The 16,015-nt window shown below is 38.7% G+C and overlaps 1 protein-coding gene across 2 annotated transcripts; it reads right to left on the reverse strand.

The window, feature by feature from the left end:
* Positions 1-296: 296 nt before the first annotated feature.
* Positions 297-15,579, reverse strand: LOC306831318 (voltage-gated delayed rectifier potassium channel KCNH5-like). 2 transcript variants are annotated; one of them, XM_079355353.1, is made up of 12 exons: positions 15,391-15,579; positions 13,844-13,967; positions 13,337-13,443; positions 13,124-13,252; positions 12,127-12,242; positions 11,341-11,733; positions 11,114-11,206; positions 10,294-10,723; positions 6,516-6,715; positions 5,795-6,047; positions 4,890-5,086; positions 297-2,304 (listed from the first exon to the last, which is right to left on the reverse strand). In XM_079355353.1, the coding sequence occupies exons 1-12, from the start codon at positions 15,461-15,463 to the stop codon at positions 1,234-1,236; spliced, it is 3,186 nt and encodes a 1,061-aa protein (XP_079211479.1). In that variant the 5' UTR covers positions 15,464-15,579; the 3' UTR covers positions 297-1,233. The 2 variants fall into 2 exon arrangements, with proteins under 2 accessions (XP_079211479.1, XP_079211478.1); XM_079355352.1 differs by having other exon boundaries at positions 12,127-12,245.
* Positions 15,580-16,015: the final 436 nt, after the last annotated feature.

Here is a 16,015-nt window from a genome sequence, read left to right on the forward strand (position 1 = left end):
ATTCCTAAATGTATTAAATTATATGAATTTCTCTTTCCATGTCAACATCGATTATTAAATGATAGTAAAAACAGTCTGAGATGATCGATGTCGCCCCCTTGTTACTGAACTGCTGAGTAAAAACAGTGTGGGGAGTGGCTGGACGAAGTCAGCTGTATTTCGGTTTAAATAATTTCTGCTTCCTGAACAAACACTGCAGACAGATTCCCTTGATGCATGCAAGGTCATTTTTATATAAAATAGATGTAGGTCATCAGTCACATGCTCATATGTATACAATTCATAGCCTACACAAAAAAATAGAAAAAACAAGACTTTTTTGTCAGTAATGTTTGTTATCACTATCATCTTAACAAAAAGGTTCATTTCAGATTTGCATAGTGGGTTGCAGTAACACCTTAACACCGTATTTGTACAAATAGCCAATAAGACTGACAGAAACACTCCAATTCAAAGTGAGAACAAATACCTGAGCAAGAGGCCGAAGGTACATGGAAGACAATACGAGAGGTTTACTGCAGTGAGCTGTTCAATTATCTATAATCAAATGTCCATTTCTGCATTCCTATTCCTAATTCGCATGCAAAATTTAAAAGATTCTCAACAGCTCATAAAATGCCTCATTCAGTAACATATTCAACTAAAAGAATATTTTAGTAGCCTAGTTTCAATTTCTAAATATGTGTTTATAATACTTATTGTCTGGTGAAGAACAAGATCAAAGAGTCAGTGCCAACACCATAAAGATCTGATCAAACTCTGAGTGAGGCGTTATCATTGTAAGGCACGTGTCATTACCTTCATATTTACAGTCTGTGGTCATTACCTGACAAGAACTCTAAGGGTGGTTCTCTCTACTGATCCGTAAAGTTATTTCATCATTCTGAAAGCTGTGCCAAGTACTTTGCATTTAAATCAAGAAGAAAATCATTCCAGGAAGACCGTGGAAATTATAAAGATAAATAAATATATTAAACTATTTAATTCCTTTTAAAACAAGTGTTAAAAAGATGCTAATTTCCTTATTGGGTTTCTAAAACGTGACATACGAAAGAGCATCAAAGTGCTCCCAAAAAACAGGACCACAAGAATATTCCCTGGGTTGAGTGGTCCTTAGATTAAATAAAGAAATTTACTGCATGCAGTCAAGTGTTCAATCTTAGAGACTTCTTTGGCAGAAGATCAATACATGCAAAATCTTATTTATTTATTTATTTATTTATTTTTTAAGGTTTAAAAAGGTCCATCATCTTTTTTTGATGCGACAGGTCTAGAGGAGGCATCAGCCAAGTCTTGACTTTTCATTCTGGCCTTTGGAGATGACGTTGGTGGCAGCGACAGTCTTCTCTTTACCGACAGCAGCCTGAGGACCTCCCTCACCTGTGTCTCGATCACTGACAGGCGGCCGCTCAGGATCTGAATGTCTGCCTTCAGCTCGAGCTTTGCGTCGTGAAGGGTGGCAAAAAGGAGGGCTTGTTCAGACACTGGCTGGGGGAACGAGTTTCTGAGGGCGTCGACCCCCAGGCTTAGCCCAAATGGATTTTTCTCCATTGGGCTTTTTTCCATCGGGCTTCTCTCAAAGGAGCTTCTTGAATCTCCAGCTCGGTCAATACGTAGATCACTTTTTGTGATGCCGCTGTCACAGGAGTCCGTTTTGTGCAGGGCGCTTGTTTCTTCACTTACTTCTCGAGCACTGATTCCACCCTCTGTGCTCCCCGTCTCCCCGCCCTCCTCCAAATCTTGTTTCTTGTTGGTCACAGCTAACTGTTCTGAGCATCCTTTCGGCCACTCCTCCTCCTTCTTTGGCTGCTTCTCAGACTCAACAGCAGGAGGCGGTGGTGCAGCTGAAGTGACATTTTTAAATTTTGCCCAACCTCGAGGACCTTTTGTAACGATGCTCGGAGCTCCCTCTCCACCTGTACCGCTTTCCCGCACAGGGCAGGACAGCTGATTGTCTTCACAAGGCTTTGAATTAGACTCTCCAGCCTCCTGTGTGCAGCTTTGCTCTGAGTTCACCATGTACATGACTGCTTGTGGAGGAGGCGCATCCAGGCCTCCTCCCGTGCAGGGTGCATTGTTCTTCACAGTCGTTTGGTGAGAGGAAACACTTTTTGAGTTTAAGTCGACTTGCACACAGTTGTGTTCACAGTATGCGTTGGAATCCCCCGATGTCGTCGAGTCTCTCTGCTGTCTAAACCTCTGGAACAACTTGCGGACCGGGTGGTCGTCAGGAATGGAGAGGATCACCTCAGTCCTCTGGCGCTCCTGCTCCTTCTTCACATCCGCGATCTTCCTAAAGATGACCTGGGAAGAGAGATAAAGTGTGAATGAGAACAGTGATGGGACACACACACACACACACACACACACACACACACACAAACACGCACACACACACACACACACACACACACACACACACACACACACACACACACACACACACACACACACACACACACACACACACACACACACACACACACACACACACACACACACACACACACACACACACACACACACACACACACACACACACACACACACTTAAATCTGAATATGAGAGCCTTACAGAATGTACATATAGTGCAGTATTATATAAAGGAGCACATCTCAGCCTGCTATATGCTGAAATATTAAAAACATGAAAGCAGCAATGCACAAGGGAAACTGCTAATGGAACGATAATGGAGCGATGTCGAGTCTATCTGAGACACAAGGGAGAAAGAAAACTTTAAACAGCTTCTTAACTTCCTTTTCTTTACTCAATTGTCTAAAACTGTTTCAAACATTGATGCTCTAATACATTTTTGTTTCCTATATCCAACATTTTTAAATAGCCTACTTTGTAGCTTGTACTGTTTGGTTGAATATTATTTTTTTCAGCATCCACTTTTAAGTGTTTTTTATGCAGGGGTGGATATTGCAAATAAGCTTAGCCTATAAAAAGTTGTGGTTTGGGTATTGCTCTAACTGCTTCATAAGTGTCGCCATTAAAACAAACCATAAATGAATAAATCAGTACGTTGACTGACACACTTGCTAAAAGTTAATTAGAGGTAGTTTAACAGGACGATATTAATACTGGTATTGCTCGTGTCCTTTCAACAGTGATATGACGTATTATGCGTCTCCTGTGCATTTAAAAGCCTTTAGAAACTGCAAGTGCTCGACTTCCTTTATAAGATATGAATACATTCATTGCACTACCTTAGGTTTTATGTTAGGCCTACTCTTGATCCTTTTTTGCTGATGTGTCAATAAGCAAACCAGCTGCAAAAGGTCAGCTGAAGACATGATGATAGTAAAGAGGGCAGTGAGTTCCACTTAAACCTATGCAGTTTCTAAATCTGCTCAGATGAATAATGAATGACTATATTTTCAATAAATGCATTTTAAGACCAAGCCATAAATCTTTCAACATGCAGCCATATTCTACTTTGTAATTGTTTAGTTGTAGAGCGACTGTGCTTATACTGTTAAATCTCAGGGCAATAACATTATGGAGCATATGTACCATGTATGCAACATAAGACTTTGAACAACAGAGCTGCAGCAATATCGTGGGAAAGCATTATCCCATCATTATCAATCTGAGGCCTTTTAATGTCATAGTATGTAAGGGAGGCTTTTCTATGCATGTCTATGTAATTCCTTTATAACAGTGCATAATTTAAATCACAATATGAAGAGGTTTTGAATAATCCACTCTGAACAAAGAGCAAAACAATCTACATGTGCCAGTACTAAGTTTAAAGAGAATATTTTCTGTGAATAATGAATGTGATCCTATAGGGAAAGAACGATATGCTCTACCCTCTATGGAGACTGGAAATAATTCATATTAGCCACAATGAGATAAACATGTACAACCTTGCAAAGCTCCATCAAATATTAATATGATCCTAAGACTGACACTATCAGCTTTTATGCTTCAAACTACAAATGTCTTTGTTCAGAATAGTTCATACACATAGTACTGCTCCTTTAATTAGGGTAGATAGAGGGTTGTAATAACTTGGGAATGACTGTTAAAACATGCAGTCTTAAGACATGATGTTTATTCTGTATGAGATTTTTCTCCTCCATATTGAAGTTTTATGATGCTTAAACTGAGTGAAATATTCAAAATCAAAAGTTTAAAACTGAATCTATGTGGCCTTACATGGTGCCCCCCTACAGTCCTGAACTCATAATGGTTGACTGGTCAGAAGCCTGGCTAAAGTTCAAAACCATTTATTTTAGACTGAGTGGTAACAGGTTACCACAAGCTTTTTTGTTTTTGGATGTAGTTGATTTTCTTCTCTGACACTTTTTACTTTGATTTGTTGTTTTCACCATTTCTTACAAGAGTGCTTCTCTGTTGTGTTGCATATTTAATATTTATTGTATGCCTATTTAATTCTGATGATGATGCTATATTTAAAGCTATGATGCTAAAGAACATATGGCAATAGGACAGCCACATTTTTTTTTAGATTTTTGGCTATGGTGGGTATATTTGTATCTGTCTGAATGTTGATTAAAGTACATTGATCCTTTAATAATACAATAAAGAAGTATTCCTTTTTTTAGTAGTCTAGTTATATGTGATTAACTAAGAAGAAAATATAAATAAGCGTTCTCTGGACTTGTGATTATGTGCATTTAATATTTACAACAAATTTTTATTTACCAAAATTGTAGCCTGACGTATCTGGTATTTGGAAAACTGAACAATGCGTAGGTGGTTTAGAGTGCCAATTACAAATATAAATGTTCCAGTTAGACCTTCACTATATATTATCTAACAAAGTCTTATATGACCAAAATAATATTTTACAAAGACAACATATATTCTTTCCTCAAAGTTATATTTTCCATGAAGGCTTCAAGAGTATTTTTACCCGTTTTCGAAGATTGCAGGTAAGGATGAGGTTGCGGGAGAATGTGTTGGCAAACGCTGTGTAAAACTCCAGCACCCTCATCAGAGCGTCCCTCCTGATTACATGCAGGTCGCAGTAAGTCAAAGCACGGACATTTGCACACGACCGGGCCATTGTGGTTTCTTTCCAGAACACATCTCCAAACACGTCACCTTTTCCTGCATGGAGCCAGAAATATTATCCTTTTATTAATAACACAAAGTTTACATTTTTGCGTCAAAAGCACGTCAGGTGTCATTTAAACTCAAATTCCATCGTCATGTCATGCTGCCTTGTTCCTGGTTGTTATTCTCAATAACATGAATCACACAAATCATCCCTGTCTTGCTGCTTGACAACAAGCAGTGAAATGATAATCATTTTAAATGGCTTATTTTAGCATCTGCCACTTCCAAGCTAAAATGACCACAGCTTGGACTTAGCTGAATGCTTACATTAACTTTGGAATATGTTGGAGGACAAGAATGGGAAAGGGTTTAATGTGTTAAATGCTATTATTAGTCGTCGTCTGATATAGCCAAAAAAAGTAATATCTTCAAAGCCTTATCAAGAACTGTTGATACAGTTGAAACTTGAAAGTCGATAAATGTGAGCGTTAGAAGAAGCTTATGGGTTTTCAAATATGTTGCTCTTCTTTGACATATCTACTGCATGTCCCAATTCCCCACTACAGTTCTCTTACATGTTGTCCTTTCTTTCAGTTTGTGTTTTTGGTTTAAGAAGGAAATATATCACTTACAACCAGAAATACAGAAGCACAAGATTTGGACAGCGTTTCCTTTTTCCACCCTGGGTGTGACGTCAGAATAAAAATGGCCGTTGTTTGAGCACGGTCGATTATATTTACTAACATTGCCTATAATTACCCAGTATAGCGATGACCTCATCATCCTGTATGACCTCGAGTGAGCCTGAGACCACGAAGCAGAGTGTGTCGACGCTCTCTCCGATGTGGAAGATGAGGTCTCCAGGGGCACAGTGTGTGGTCTGAAACTCTACTGCCAGAGAGCGCAGACAGCCATCACTGGCCAGGCGAAATGCAGGATGGTCGTTGAACACCTGCCTGTTAAGGTGGACGCAGATATCTGCCCGCATGTCTTTGGGACAAATTGCGAGAACCTAAGAGAGATGGTGCAAACTGTGAATGTCATCAGCAGTGGTCAACTTTTTTACAAACAGTTACATCCAAAGGTTTTTCTTTTAGGGTGTTTCTTTCACACCAGTCATATTGGAGCTCGATTTCTAAACCTTTTTAATTAAGCTTGAATAAAATAGAGTGCAAGCAAAGAAAAAGTTGTTAAGCTACAAGTCACAGCAGAAGTTACTGTAAAGTAATTTCTGGTGTTGATGGGGCGTTCAAATTATTCAATTATTAGGCAAATGTACTTCTCTAATACAAATGATTCTGAAAATGTTTTATTCAATTTCCAAAGCTGCAGTGCCACACGAAACTGTTTCTTTTAAGTCGTTTGCCTTCATGAACCTCCATCAAATCAGTGCATTGAGATATTTCTATGAGAATAAAATATTTCAATAAAGTATATAGCATTTTCTTGTTCACAGACATTTGCTTTCTCTTAGTGATACCTTATCTGTGTCTATGCCCCTAGACATGGCCCAGGTGGAGACGATGAAATCCATGACGCGTTCACTCAAACCTTTGGGAACCTGATAAAGCTTCAGAAAGTCACGCACATTGTTCAGCATCTCATGGTAGCGGTTTGTGTTGGTGTACATCTGCTGGAAGATGGTGGTGACGTTTCCAAAGATGGTGGCATACAGCAGTGCTAAAACAGCAGATGAAGAGCAAGGTCAGGTACCAAAGAACAACAAAGCTGCATTGCAAATAGTCTGACCTGAAGTGAGGACATGATGTGTTGTACTAGGATGGTCAACATTTGGTTCACAAAACGGTCTGAAATGTTTCATTATTAAATATTTGATACTTTTACCCATATTCTGTAATGCTCTTCATATTTGGCGTTAATTATTGGGTGGTGTAATGTATCCAATAAATACAGTATGAGGAGGTCCAAGGGGATAAACACCTTTAACATTGCAACTAAATAATCAAAGGATTTTTCGGGATTTCAACTTTTTTTGATGGATTTATATAAATATAATATTATATATATAAAATCTTAAAGAAAAAATAATAATTTAGGCAGTTAAAACTAAATACATAACTTTAAAAAGATATTCTTAGAGATTTCAGCTTCATTAGGTATAATGGGGTAAAATTGACAGAAAATTTAAAAAAGCTTGGATGTTACACCTTGATTAGAAATGTGATTGTAAAATGTGGTTTGCATATTTTCTGTTCCAATATTAAAGACTTTACATAGTTTTTTGCAAAAAGTAATTACTGTACATATCACAATTCATCAGCACTCAATTTCCCAAATTCCATTACGATTATCGTAGAAATATTATAATTAGTTTATTTTGAAAGGGAAAACAATACAAATGGGAGACTAGCTTTCTGAATGTTGACGACGATCTGACTTAACCTGGATCGTAAGTATGACTTGCACAATAATCTTGATTTTGACCCAAATGTTTCATATTTTAGTACAAAACGTGAATTTGTTACAAAAATGACTTTGTTGTGTGCACTCAACAATCCCAGCTCAATACATTATAACCACATGGCTCTTCTCTAAAGAGTTCCAATATATACACACACAAGTGGTGGACATTGTAATGTGGTTCATAATGCAAACAATCCACAGTAAGAGAAGTGTGCTGCAACGCTGCAGTGACCTCAAAGAGTCAGTCAACATCTCTTATCGAGAGCTTTTACCCGCTCAAGAGGAAAGAGTCGTATCCAGTCTTGGAGGTTAGGATACATAACTAACACAATGGCTCATTGTCCATTTACTACACTGAAGCCTGTGGGCAAACTCTCCCTTTCTCCCATTCCTCCCGCATAATTAAACCCAAGTATCTGTAGCAGGAGATTTATCGGCTGTAATCGTAGGCGACACTTCGGTGTGACTGAGTGAGCTTCGTGATGGAAGCACCACCACAGTACTGGGTGTTTACTTTAGGAAGTACAGACCTTGAAGCGAGGCTGTCAGTTTGGGTTTCCCTCACTGTTTTTATTGCATCACTTTACATGCTGTTTCAGAGGGCTGGGATAAAGGTCAGTGCATGAGGGTGAATCGTGACAAAGGAACTGTAAAGCAAAGACTGACAGTGGAGGCAGGGACTCTAAAGGTGAAGCTATTACTGTAACTGTTGTTTGTGATGAAACCAAGACAGACAACTGAACAAAAATAGCTGTTGCTATATTTATAAAGAGGTTCATTGTCATTTAAATGAGGTTTGTTGGATTTTATTTGTATTGACTCGCATAATTAGAGCAGCTTTTAAGTTGATTACACTCATGTACAGTACGTGCTGGATAGCCTATCAGTCATTCGGCCTGCCCCATCTACAGAAGCTGTAGTCTTCATTACAGCGGTCCAGGGTTCAAATCCGACCTCGACCCTTTTCTTCCTGTCATCCCCCACTCTTCAGCTGTCCTTTCTCATAATGCCATTGAAACACTACTGGAGACTATTTATAAACCTGTAACATTACAACATGCTCCATTGCACTGCATCAAAGTCAAATGTGCAGGTGATTTACTGAACCATAATCAAATATATCACGTAAATTAAAAAAATGTGTAATTTAGTTAGCATCAGGTTATGAGAGGAAATGGTTATTTGTTTCACTTATTTTGAAAAGATCACATTTGAAAATATGCATTTATTCAGTTAGGGGCATTATTGAAAATGTATATTTGATATAACAAAAGAACAATGCTTCCCTAATAGTTGGTACTGATGGCTAACCTTCAGACAAACCCTCACAGAGCGGACAATGGCCACAAAAAAATGTCCGTTTTTGTTATTTGTCAAATGTGAGTCCTAAACTCTGCGTGAGGCTTCAGCTAAAAGTGTGAGTTACACAGAGAAGAGAGGCTCCGAGAATGAAACGTTACATTCTTCAATGAAAATAGTAGCATTTGGTGATTAATCAGGAATTAGCCATTCTTTTAAATGTATTTTTTGGCGACATGCAGCCAAAGAGAAACGGATAGTGAGAAGAGAGTGGGCGGACTCAAACCCACAGCCACCGCGGCGAGGAGCACAGCCTCCTTTGTTTTATCATTTGTTGATCTTCTAGAGAAGATTCTCTGAACCTGTAAAACATCTTCACCATATGTTGCTTCACTGGCCGCTGGCAGAGAGCTTCACAGACTGCGCAGCACATTAGCGTGTTTCGCATCACATGCAACTAAATGCATCCAGATTGGTACGACTCCCTCCTGCAAGGTTGCACTGGCGTGTTAAGAATGCATGAATGAAATGAAGCAGCATCAAAGGATGTATGCATGTTTTGAGGCGAAGAGGTAAGGAGAAGGAAGGAGCAACGCTACACAGCTGTTTCTTTCTACCATAGAGCGATCATAATAGATGTGCAAGTGTTCAAATTTCACAGTAAAATACTAACTATAAGCTAAAGAGCTGTTCTGAGAAGAAGCAGACCCTCTTAAACTAGCTGAGCTATCCATAACTAAATTCCAGGCCTGTGTGACCATGTTCATAAACAATGTGAATAACAGCTAATACTTGGCACATTACAGTAACTTGAGTGTTAATGACAACATCCCTCCGTTTAGGGATTAGCTTGGGGAAGTGAAGCAGCTAAAATACCCGAGTCCATAATATGGACTGTGTGGAAGAATTGAAAATAGTGAAGTCACCTTTTTGCTGACTGGAGATTTGAGGTCTTATGGTTTACTTTTGGTTGTCATGTTCTTGGTTTTTGGATGCTGAATGTTACCTTAATTGGATGAGAGAGTGGATTTGCATTGCTTCATCCTGTACTTGAATATTGCCTTGTTAGAAACAGTCTACAAGTAACCACATTGAAAGTTTATCCTTCTCTATCCTCGATCCGTGATTTTTAACAGTAATTGGCTTCGTTAATATCATGCTGTATTCAAAGGCGGAGCCAGACTGGGGCTCAGACTTATGCATGGATGGCCTGAAGTTAGTGGGCACACAGAGGTACTAATGTATTTCCCTATTCTGTCACCACTAATCATATGTACTTAATTTACCAAAATCAAAGTGTCCAATCGATTTTAAATTCTTGTGTTTAATTTTTTTTAATCTTAAAAATTACCAGAACAGAGTGGCAACATATATACAGTATATATTCTTAGCTTGATTCTTCCAGGAACCAAAAAGCTGTATGTCCAAAGATGTCCAGAGTCTCAATTTAAAGTGATAAAAAAAGGGGAATATGTCTTTTTAAAATGTACTCAAACTCTGTTTGTAATAGAAAGTTTATACTGTGATGTACTTACAGCCGACCATCATCATCGCCACTGAGAAAATCTTCTCGCCATCTGTGGCCGGAGCGATGTTTCCAAAGCCGATGGTGGTGAGACTGGTCATGGTGAAGTAGAGCGAACTAATGTACAGCGTGTCCTTGTTTGGGCCACCTTCCCACTGTCCTGTCCCACTGGCATTGTAGCGGTATGGAGTCCCGATACTCAGGGCCAGCTGGTAGAGCCAGCTGTCTGTCTTTATGGTGTTGGTGGTCTCATCGATGACCTCGTAGTCCCCGATGCTGTACCAGATGCAGGCCAACCAGTGGGCCACCAGGCCAAAGACACACACTAGCAGAACCAAGACGGCCGCTCCGTATTCAAGGTAGTGATCCAATTTACGCGCCACCCGGCCGAGTCGAAGCAGGCGGATCACTTTCAGGGAGCTGAACAGGCTGCTGAGACCCTGGAGATGGGAGGAAGACATAATGTGCTGTTGGAGAGACTAATTTGTGGAGCAATGTTTCATCTTTCAACTTAAAAAAAAAAACCTTGAATAATGTGTTTTTAAGACTGGCCATTTAAATATTTACAATATAACTGAACACTTGACATTTTTATTTTTCACTACATTTTTTACCAAATCTTTAAGATTAAGTGATGATAAAAACTACACGTGTTTCCTTTGATGTTCTGCTTCAACCTATCATGAACTCATTGTTGGCTGTGGGTTTGTGAGGAAGATAAAGAACAACATTACTTTTCATTTTAAAGCTCAATATAGCAGTTTTTCTATACAATGACTCCATTTACATTACATGTGGGCACCCCCTTTAATTCAGATGGATATCCTCACCGGTAGAAAAGAGTCTTCAGCCCGTGTGGTATTCCTGTGGAAGTTTGGAGACTCCCGCACGTGACTTGCTGTCGTCGCAGTTGTGATGATATCCTTCACAGAAACAGTCAATCACACATTTTGATCTTTTGACAAAGTGTACAGTGAACATTTCAGAGTAATCTTAGCAATAAACAAATCCTAATAAAACATGTCATGAAAGCGTTCCCAACTTCAGGTCCACCCACCTCATCTACATTTTCAAAGGCGTTGATGATGTCATAGGGCAGACAGGACAGCAGGTCGATGACGAACCACGTCTTCAGGTAATTCATCCGTATCAACCTCGCGTCTGAAATCACCTCTCCAGAAGGACCCACAAAGGTGGTGTGAAAGTTGAGCACGATGTCAACCAGGAAGATGACGTCCACCACGCTGTCGAGAACCAGCCACGCCAGATTGTTCTGCTTTGTCTTAAAGGAGACATTGTAAGGGACCATGATGGCCGTGTAGAAGGTGAGGATGAGGATGACCCAGTCCCAGGTGGTCTTGAAGGTGCAGTAGTGGAGGATGATGTGTGGGGGGGTCTTCGGGGCCTCTTGTTTGTACTGTGGGAGAATTTCTGATCCCAGCTGGAGAGCCTTTGATTGAAAGGGAATATTAAAGTTGATGAATGCAAAATCTCATGAGATGTGCATCAAGCTCCTCCATAATCTGACTGACTTTAAAGACCACTGTACTCTCAGTAGGAATATTAATAGAGTATATGATCGTGCTGCCTCGATCATGAAATAACAGTAACACAGAGTTAACTCTACCCTATGTGTAACCCTGCTTTCACATTTCAAGTAAAACGATCCTTTAAACTGAGATGTAACTCATTTCTTTGATTAAATATATAACAATAATTTTTAATTAGCTTACTTTTGAATATCTAGATCTCCAACCTTTAAGCAACTTCCCTGACGTAATTCAACCACCGAGTACGCAGCATTTAAAAAGAAGCTCTCCTTTCAGACCGGGATGCGGCTCACCTCAGCCAGTCTCGAGGGCTTGTGGCTGACCTCGGTCTGGCTCAGCGGAGCCAACTGCTGCACCAGGTTGCGATTGTTGGTCAGTGCACGGGTCAGTCTGGCCAACTTTGTCCATCCTGCTAAGAGGTAATAAGTTTGATGTGATGCAGCCAGGCACCAAGCTAATCCTCATGCAAAGTGTAACATTTTAATAGCAACGATGATATTTTTCGTATACATTTTATAACGCTGAACTTTTTTTCAAATCATCACAATATGAAACAATATGAAAATAATGAAGAAAGCCTTTAAAGACTACAGTGTGGATATTCAAATTCAATATTGTTTTCTTTTCATCTGTGCTTTAAAAGACATCTTTAGTTTGAAAGATAGTTTATATATAGTCTTAATGCAAACATTGAAAAAAATGCATCATCCAGGGAGCTATTCAAGAGGAGCTATTCCTGCGCAGAAACAAGGATAAAGGACACGTATTGTTCTTGTATTTGTGTAAAAAAACTGATATGGCATTAAAGTTTGGGCGCTCTCTTCTTTTGTGATAAAAAACAGACTTCAATCCGGTGTGTGTAATCAGTGTTTTCATACATTTGCCCTCCTCATGTGGCCTGAGTGTCCTTTATTTCTGCTTGATGTCTATAAAATCCTTTGTGGCTCACAATATCCCCTGGGACATGGCACGGGCTCAGACCCACAGAGACCAGTGTTCACTGACCCGCACACACAACACCTGGACTGCTGTATGTTACAAACCAGGAAACAAACGTTTGCTGCGTCACAGTCACTCATGTGTGCTTCAGACTTTTGGCTGCCCTCTCTGGTCTGTTTGGTCAAATCAGGCTAAAAATATCTGGATTGAATTAAGACTTTCACTTTCCAATCAGCTGATCTGAACTTCACGTCTATGTGGAAAAAGAAATATGAGTGAACTCCCAACAGTTTTAAACCCTGAATGCAGACAGAGTAAAACCATCTTGATACATAATATGATCTGTCTCACCTCTTGTTGTCTCATCCTCTATAGGCTGTTTGAAAAGTGTGATGTCTCTGAAGGTGCAGAGGAAAAGTACCACCTTATCATTTTCATTTCTGATCGGAGCGACCTGCATGTAAAGCCAGATTGGTGTTCCTGTAGGAGAGGATTGAAATGCGAGTTATGTGAGACTTTATGAGATTTCATGATAATAAAAATGAAAACACAAGTGATACTTACTATCCTTAGTATAGAGCAGCACCTCATAGAAGTTGGACTCATAGTTCTCAAAGGCCCTTCTGATGTTGTCAATTGTATTCTTATCAGTCAGGTCACCGTACATAAAACTGCAAAGAAGCAAGACAAAGTTGAAATTCGTTTCTGATCCTTTGGCACGTTATTAATTTCAAGCACTTTGGATTTATTGGACTCTCTGGGATTCACTTGTTTTTGGAAAAAACAGGCCCATCTAGAGTTTCTCTTCTGCTCAGGATTTACAACAATACCTGTTAGATAAATTAAGAATATTACTTTATATTTATCCTTTTTTGTCATTTCAATTTCTGAATTGTAATAAATGTTATTACAGTAATTAAAGAAAAAAAATTACTGCACACTTCAAACAAGCTTGGTTAATATACAACATAAATATTATTTTTGATGCAATTCATCTGCACAGTTATTCAAAAATTAGCTGTCCACTGTAATCGTCATATGGAGGCCATCACAAGCTGATGACCGTCTTACTTGCAGGTGCTGCTCCTGTGCATAACTTCAGATCTGTGGTATCCGGACAGCTTGCAGAATCCATCATTGCTGTAAACCACGGGCCACTGCACGATCTGTGCATTCCCTAAGAGGAAACTGGTTTCTGCAACAAAAACAACAAAACAGAAAAACACAGTAGTATCAACCAAATGAAATGGTCTAATCTAACAAACATCTGAGGACTGTAATCGTCACTACAGTTATGCAACCACCTCAAGCAAAAATGGGTTGGCTTTCTAGTGTTGAAATTGATTGAAAAAAAAAAGTTGTTATATCCAAAAAGTCCATCCCATGTTTTCTTTATCTATTGATACTAAAAACATTATTTTAATCATCACAGACAAATGTATGAATATTTAAAGCCGCTGTTAATAGAGGCAATCCGACAAGTTGCTTGGCAGAAATAGTTGTGGATAAAATGTCTATGTTCCATTCTTAATGTGAATTAATTATTGATACGGAGTGATAAAGTTCTGCACAGTGAAGTAAGCCTTAACATAAACTTAATGTGCGGATGTCAGATGAGTTTACGTTCTTTGGGGATGATTTCCCTCTGCAGACTTTTTCAGAGGTTCAGGGTGTGTGAGAGATGCAGGAAAAAAGACTGGAGAAGTCATACAGATCATTTGTTTAACTTGTGTCTCGTGAGACTTTAAGCAGTTAATGCAAGTTTCATTATCCTCAGATAATACAGTTTGAGCTATTAATAAAAACCTAAAATCTCACAGATTACTACTCAAATATTTGAGCTGCAATCTGCAATTCAGCCTGTCAATACAAATGTAACATTGCAACAAATCTAAGAAATTTCAACAGTATTGAACTAGATATGGGTGCTAAAGGGGATGAAATACCATTGTAATTGTGTCATCAAAAGTACAATCAGAGTCCTTTAAACAGCCCCTAAAAACCCAGAAATTCTGAGTTAGTCTTAAAATGAAGTGTTAAACTAATCTTTGAAATGAACTCGCATTATTTACAATTTTGTTAAAATGACTGTTGCCGTTTCAGAGGATTTAACACTGAAATTCACTGTTTACAGAACCAAGTTAAAAGGTATTATGCAGTTGATCACGAGAATTCTTTGAATTTAAGGTTCAATTATAAATACAAAACATTTTCTATCTCTGATCAGAACACTGATACTGTGTTTGTTTTTACAAGTATATTTAAATTTACATATACGTATATTTAATAACCCCCCCCCCCCCCCCCCCCCCCCCATTTTAACCAGTCCTTTTTTTTTTTTTAACAAACCTCAAGTTTTAATCTGTATCATAAGTTCAACATGTCTAATTAAGCATCATAAGCATCTCTGTGTTTAAAAATTGTTTAAAATCCAGGGAATTTGGAATTGAGATTTCCCATATTCTATATAGTTTTAGCAGAACATGAGTAAAGTAAGAGTGAAAATCGTATAAATTGTCATTTGATGCTGCTTCCGACCCCATGGTTTACTGTAGCATGTCTGTGTGGTACCTTGATTGACAGATGAAATCTTGTTTCTTCTACAAAGTAAAACTCACCGCTGGAGCGCCGCACGATGTTTTCCAGAAAAGTGTTTTGCGGAGCCACCAGTCCTCTTTTGCCCCCATGCATTATGAGGGTTCAGGACAGAGACCCACAGCTGATCGGTGCGCGTGCTGATGTTGGTAACTACCCTGCTCAATTGAGCTGCTTGCCCGAGCCGAGCTTGAACCTGTAGAGTCAAGTGAACCACATTTAAAGAGGAACATCCGGGTATATTGAAATAAAGGCCTTGTAGCTGTAAGGATATTTTCCTGTTTGAGTGAAGATTTAAGGCACTTGGCAGCTCAGAAAATGTGGATAGATCTTTATTGAATAATTTGACTTAAGTTGTTTAGACAAATCACCCACTACTCGGCTCTCAAGAATTGAAATACTTTGTATATGGTTTCAGAATAACATTATTTAAACGTGTACGTTTTATTTTGAAGGACATCCCAACTTTTTCCCGGTATTTATGTTTATATTTCCACCGAAATAAAAATAAATTAATTTGTATCATTTTAAATAAATAATTACGACTACTACTATACAACTACTGCCAATAATAATTCACACATGAATAATTTGTACTAAGTAATACTTAGTACACACATTATTATTAATATTATTCGTATTATATGT

The sequence above is a fragment of the Symphodus melops genome (assembly GCF_947650265.1).
Source record: "Symphodus melops genome assembly, chromosome: 1".
NCBI lineage: Eukaryota > Metazoa > Chordata > Actinopteri > Labriformes > Labridae > Symphodus > Symphodus melops.

Excerpts from the sequence above, each read along its gene's own strand:
- LOC306831318 (XM_079355352.1), bottom strand. The coding sequence starts at position 15,463 with ATGCATGGGGGCAAAAGAGGACTGGTGGCTCCGCAAAACACTTTTCTG. Across the intron at positions 6,716-10,293 it reads GGCGATGATGATGGTCGGCT|CACTGCTGTATGCCACCATC; the intron begins GTAAGTACATCA and ends CTGCTGTTTTAG. Across the intron at positions 2,305-4,889 it reads CCTGCAATCTTCGAAAACGG|GTCATCTTTAGGAAGATCGC; the intron begins GTAAAAATACTC and ends CTCTCTTCCCAG.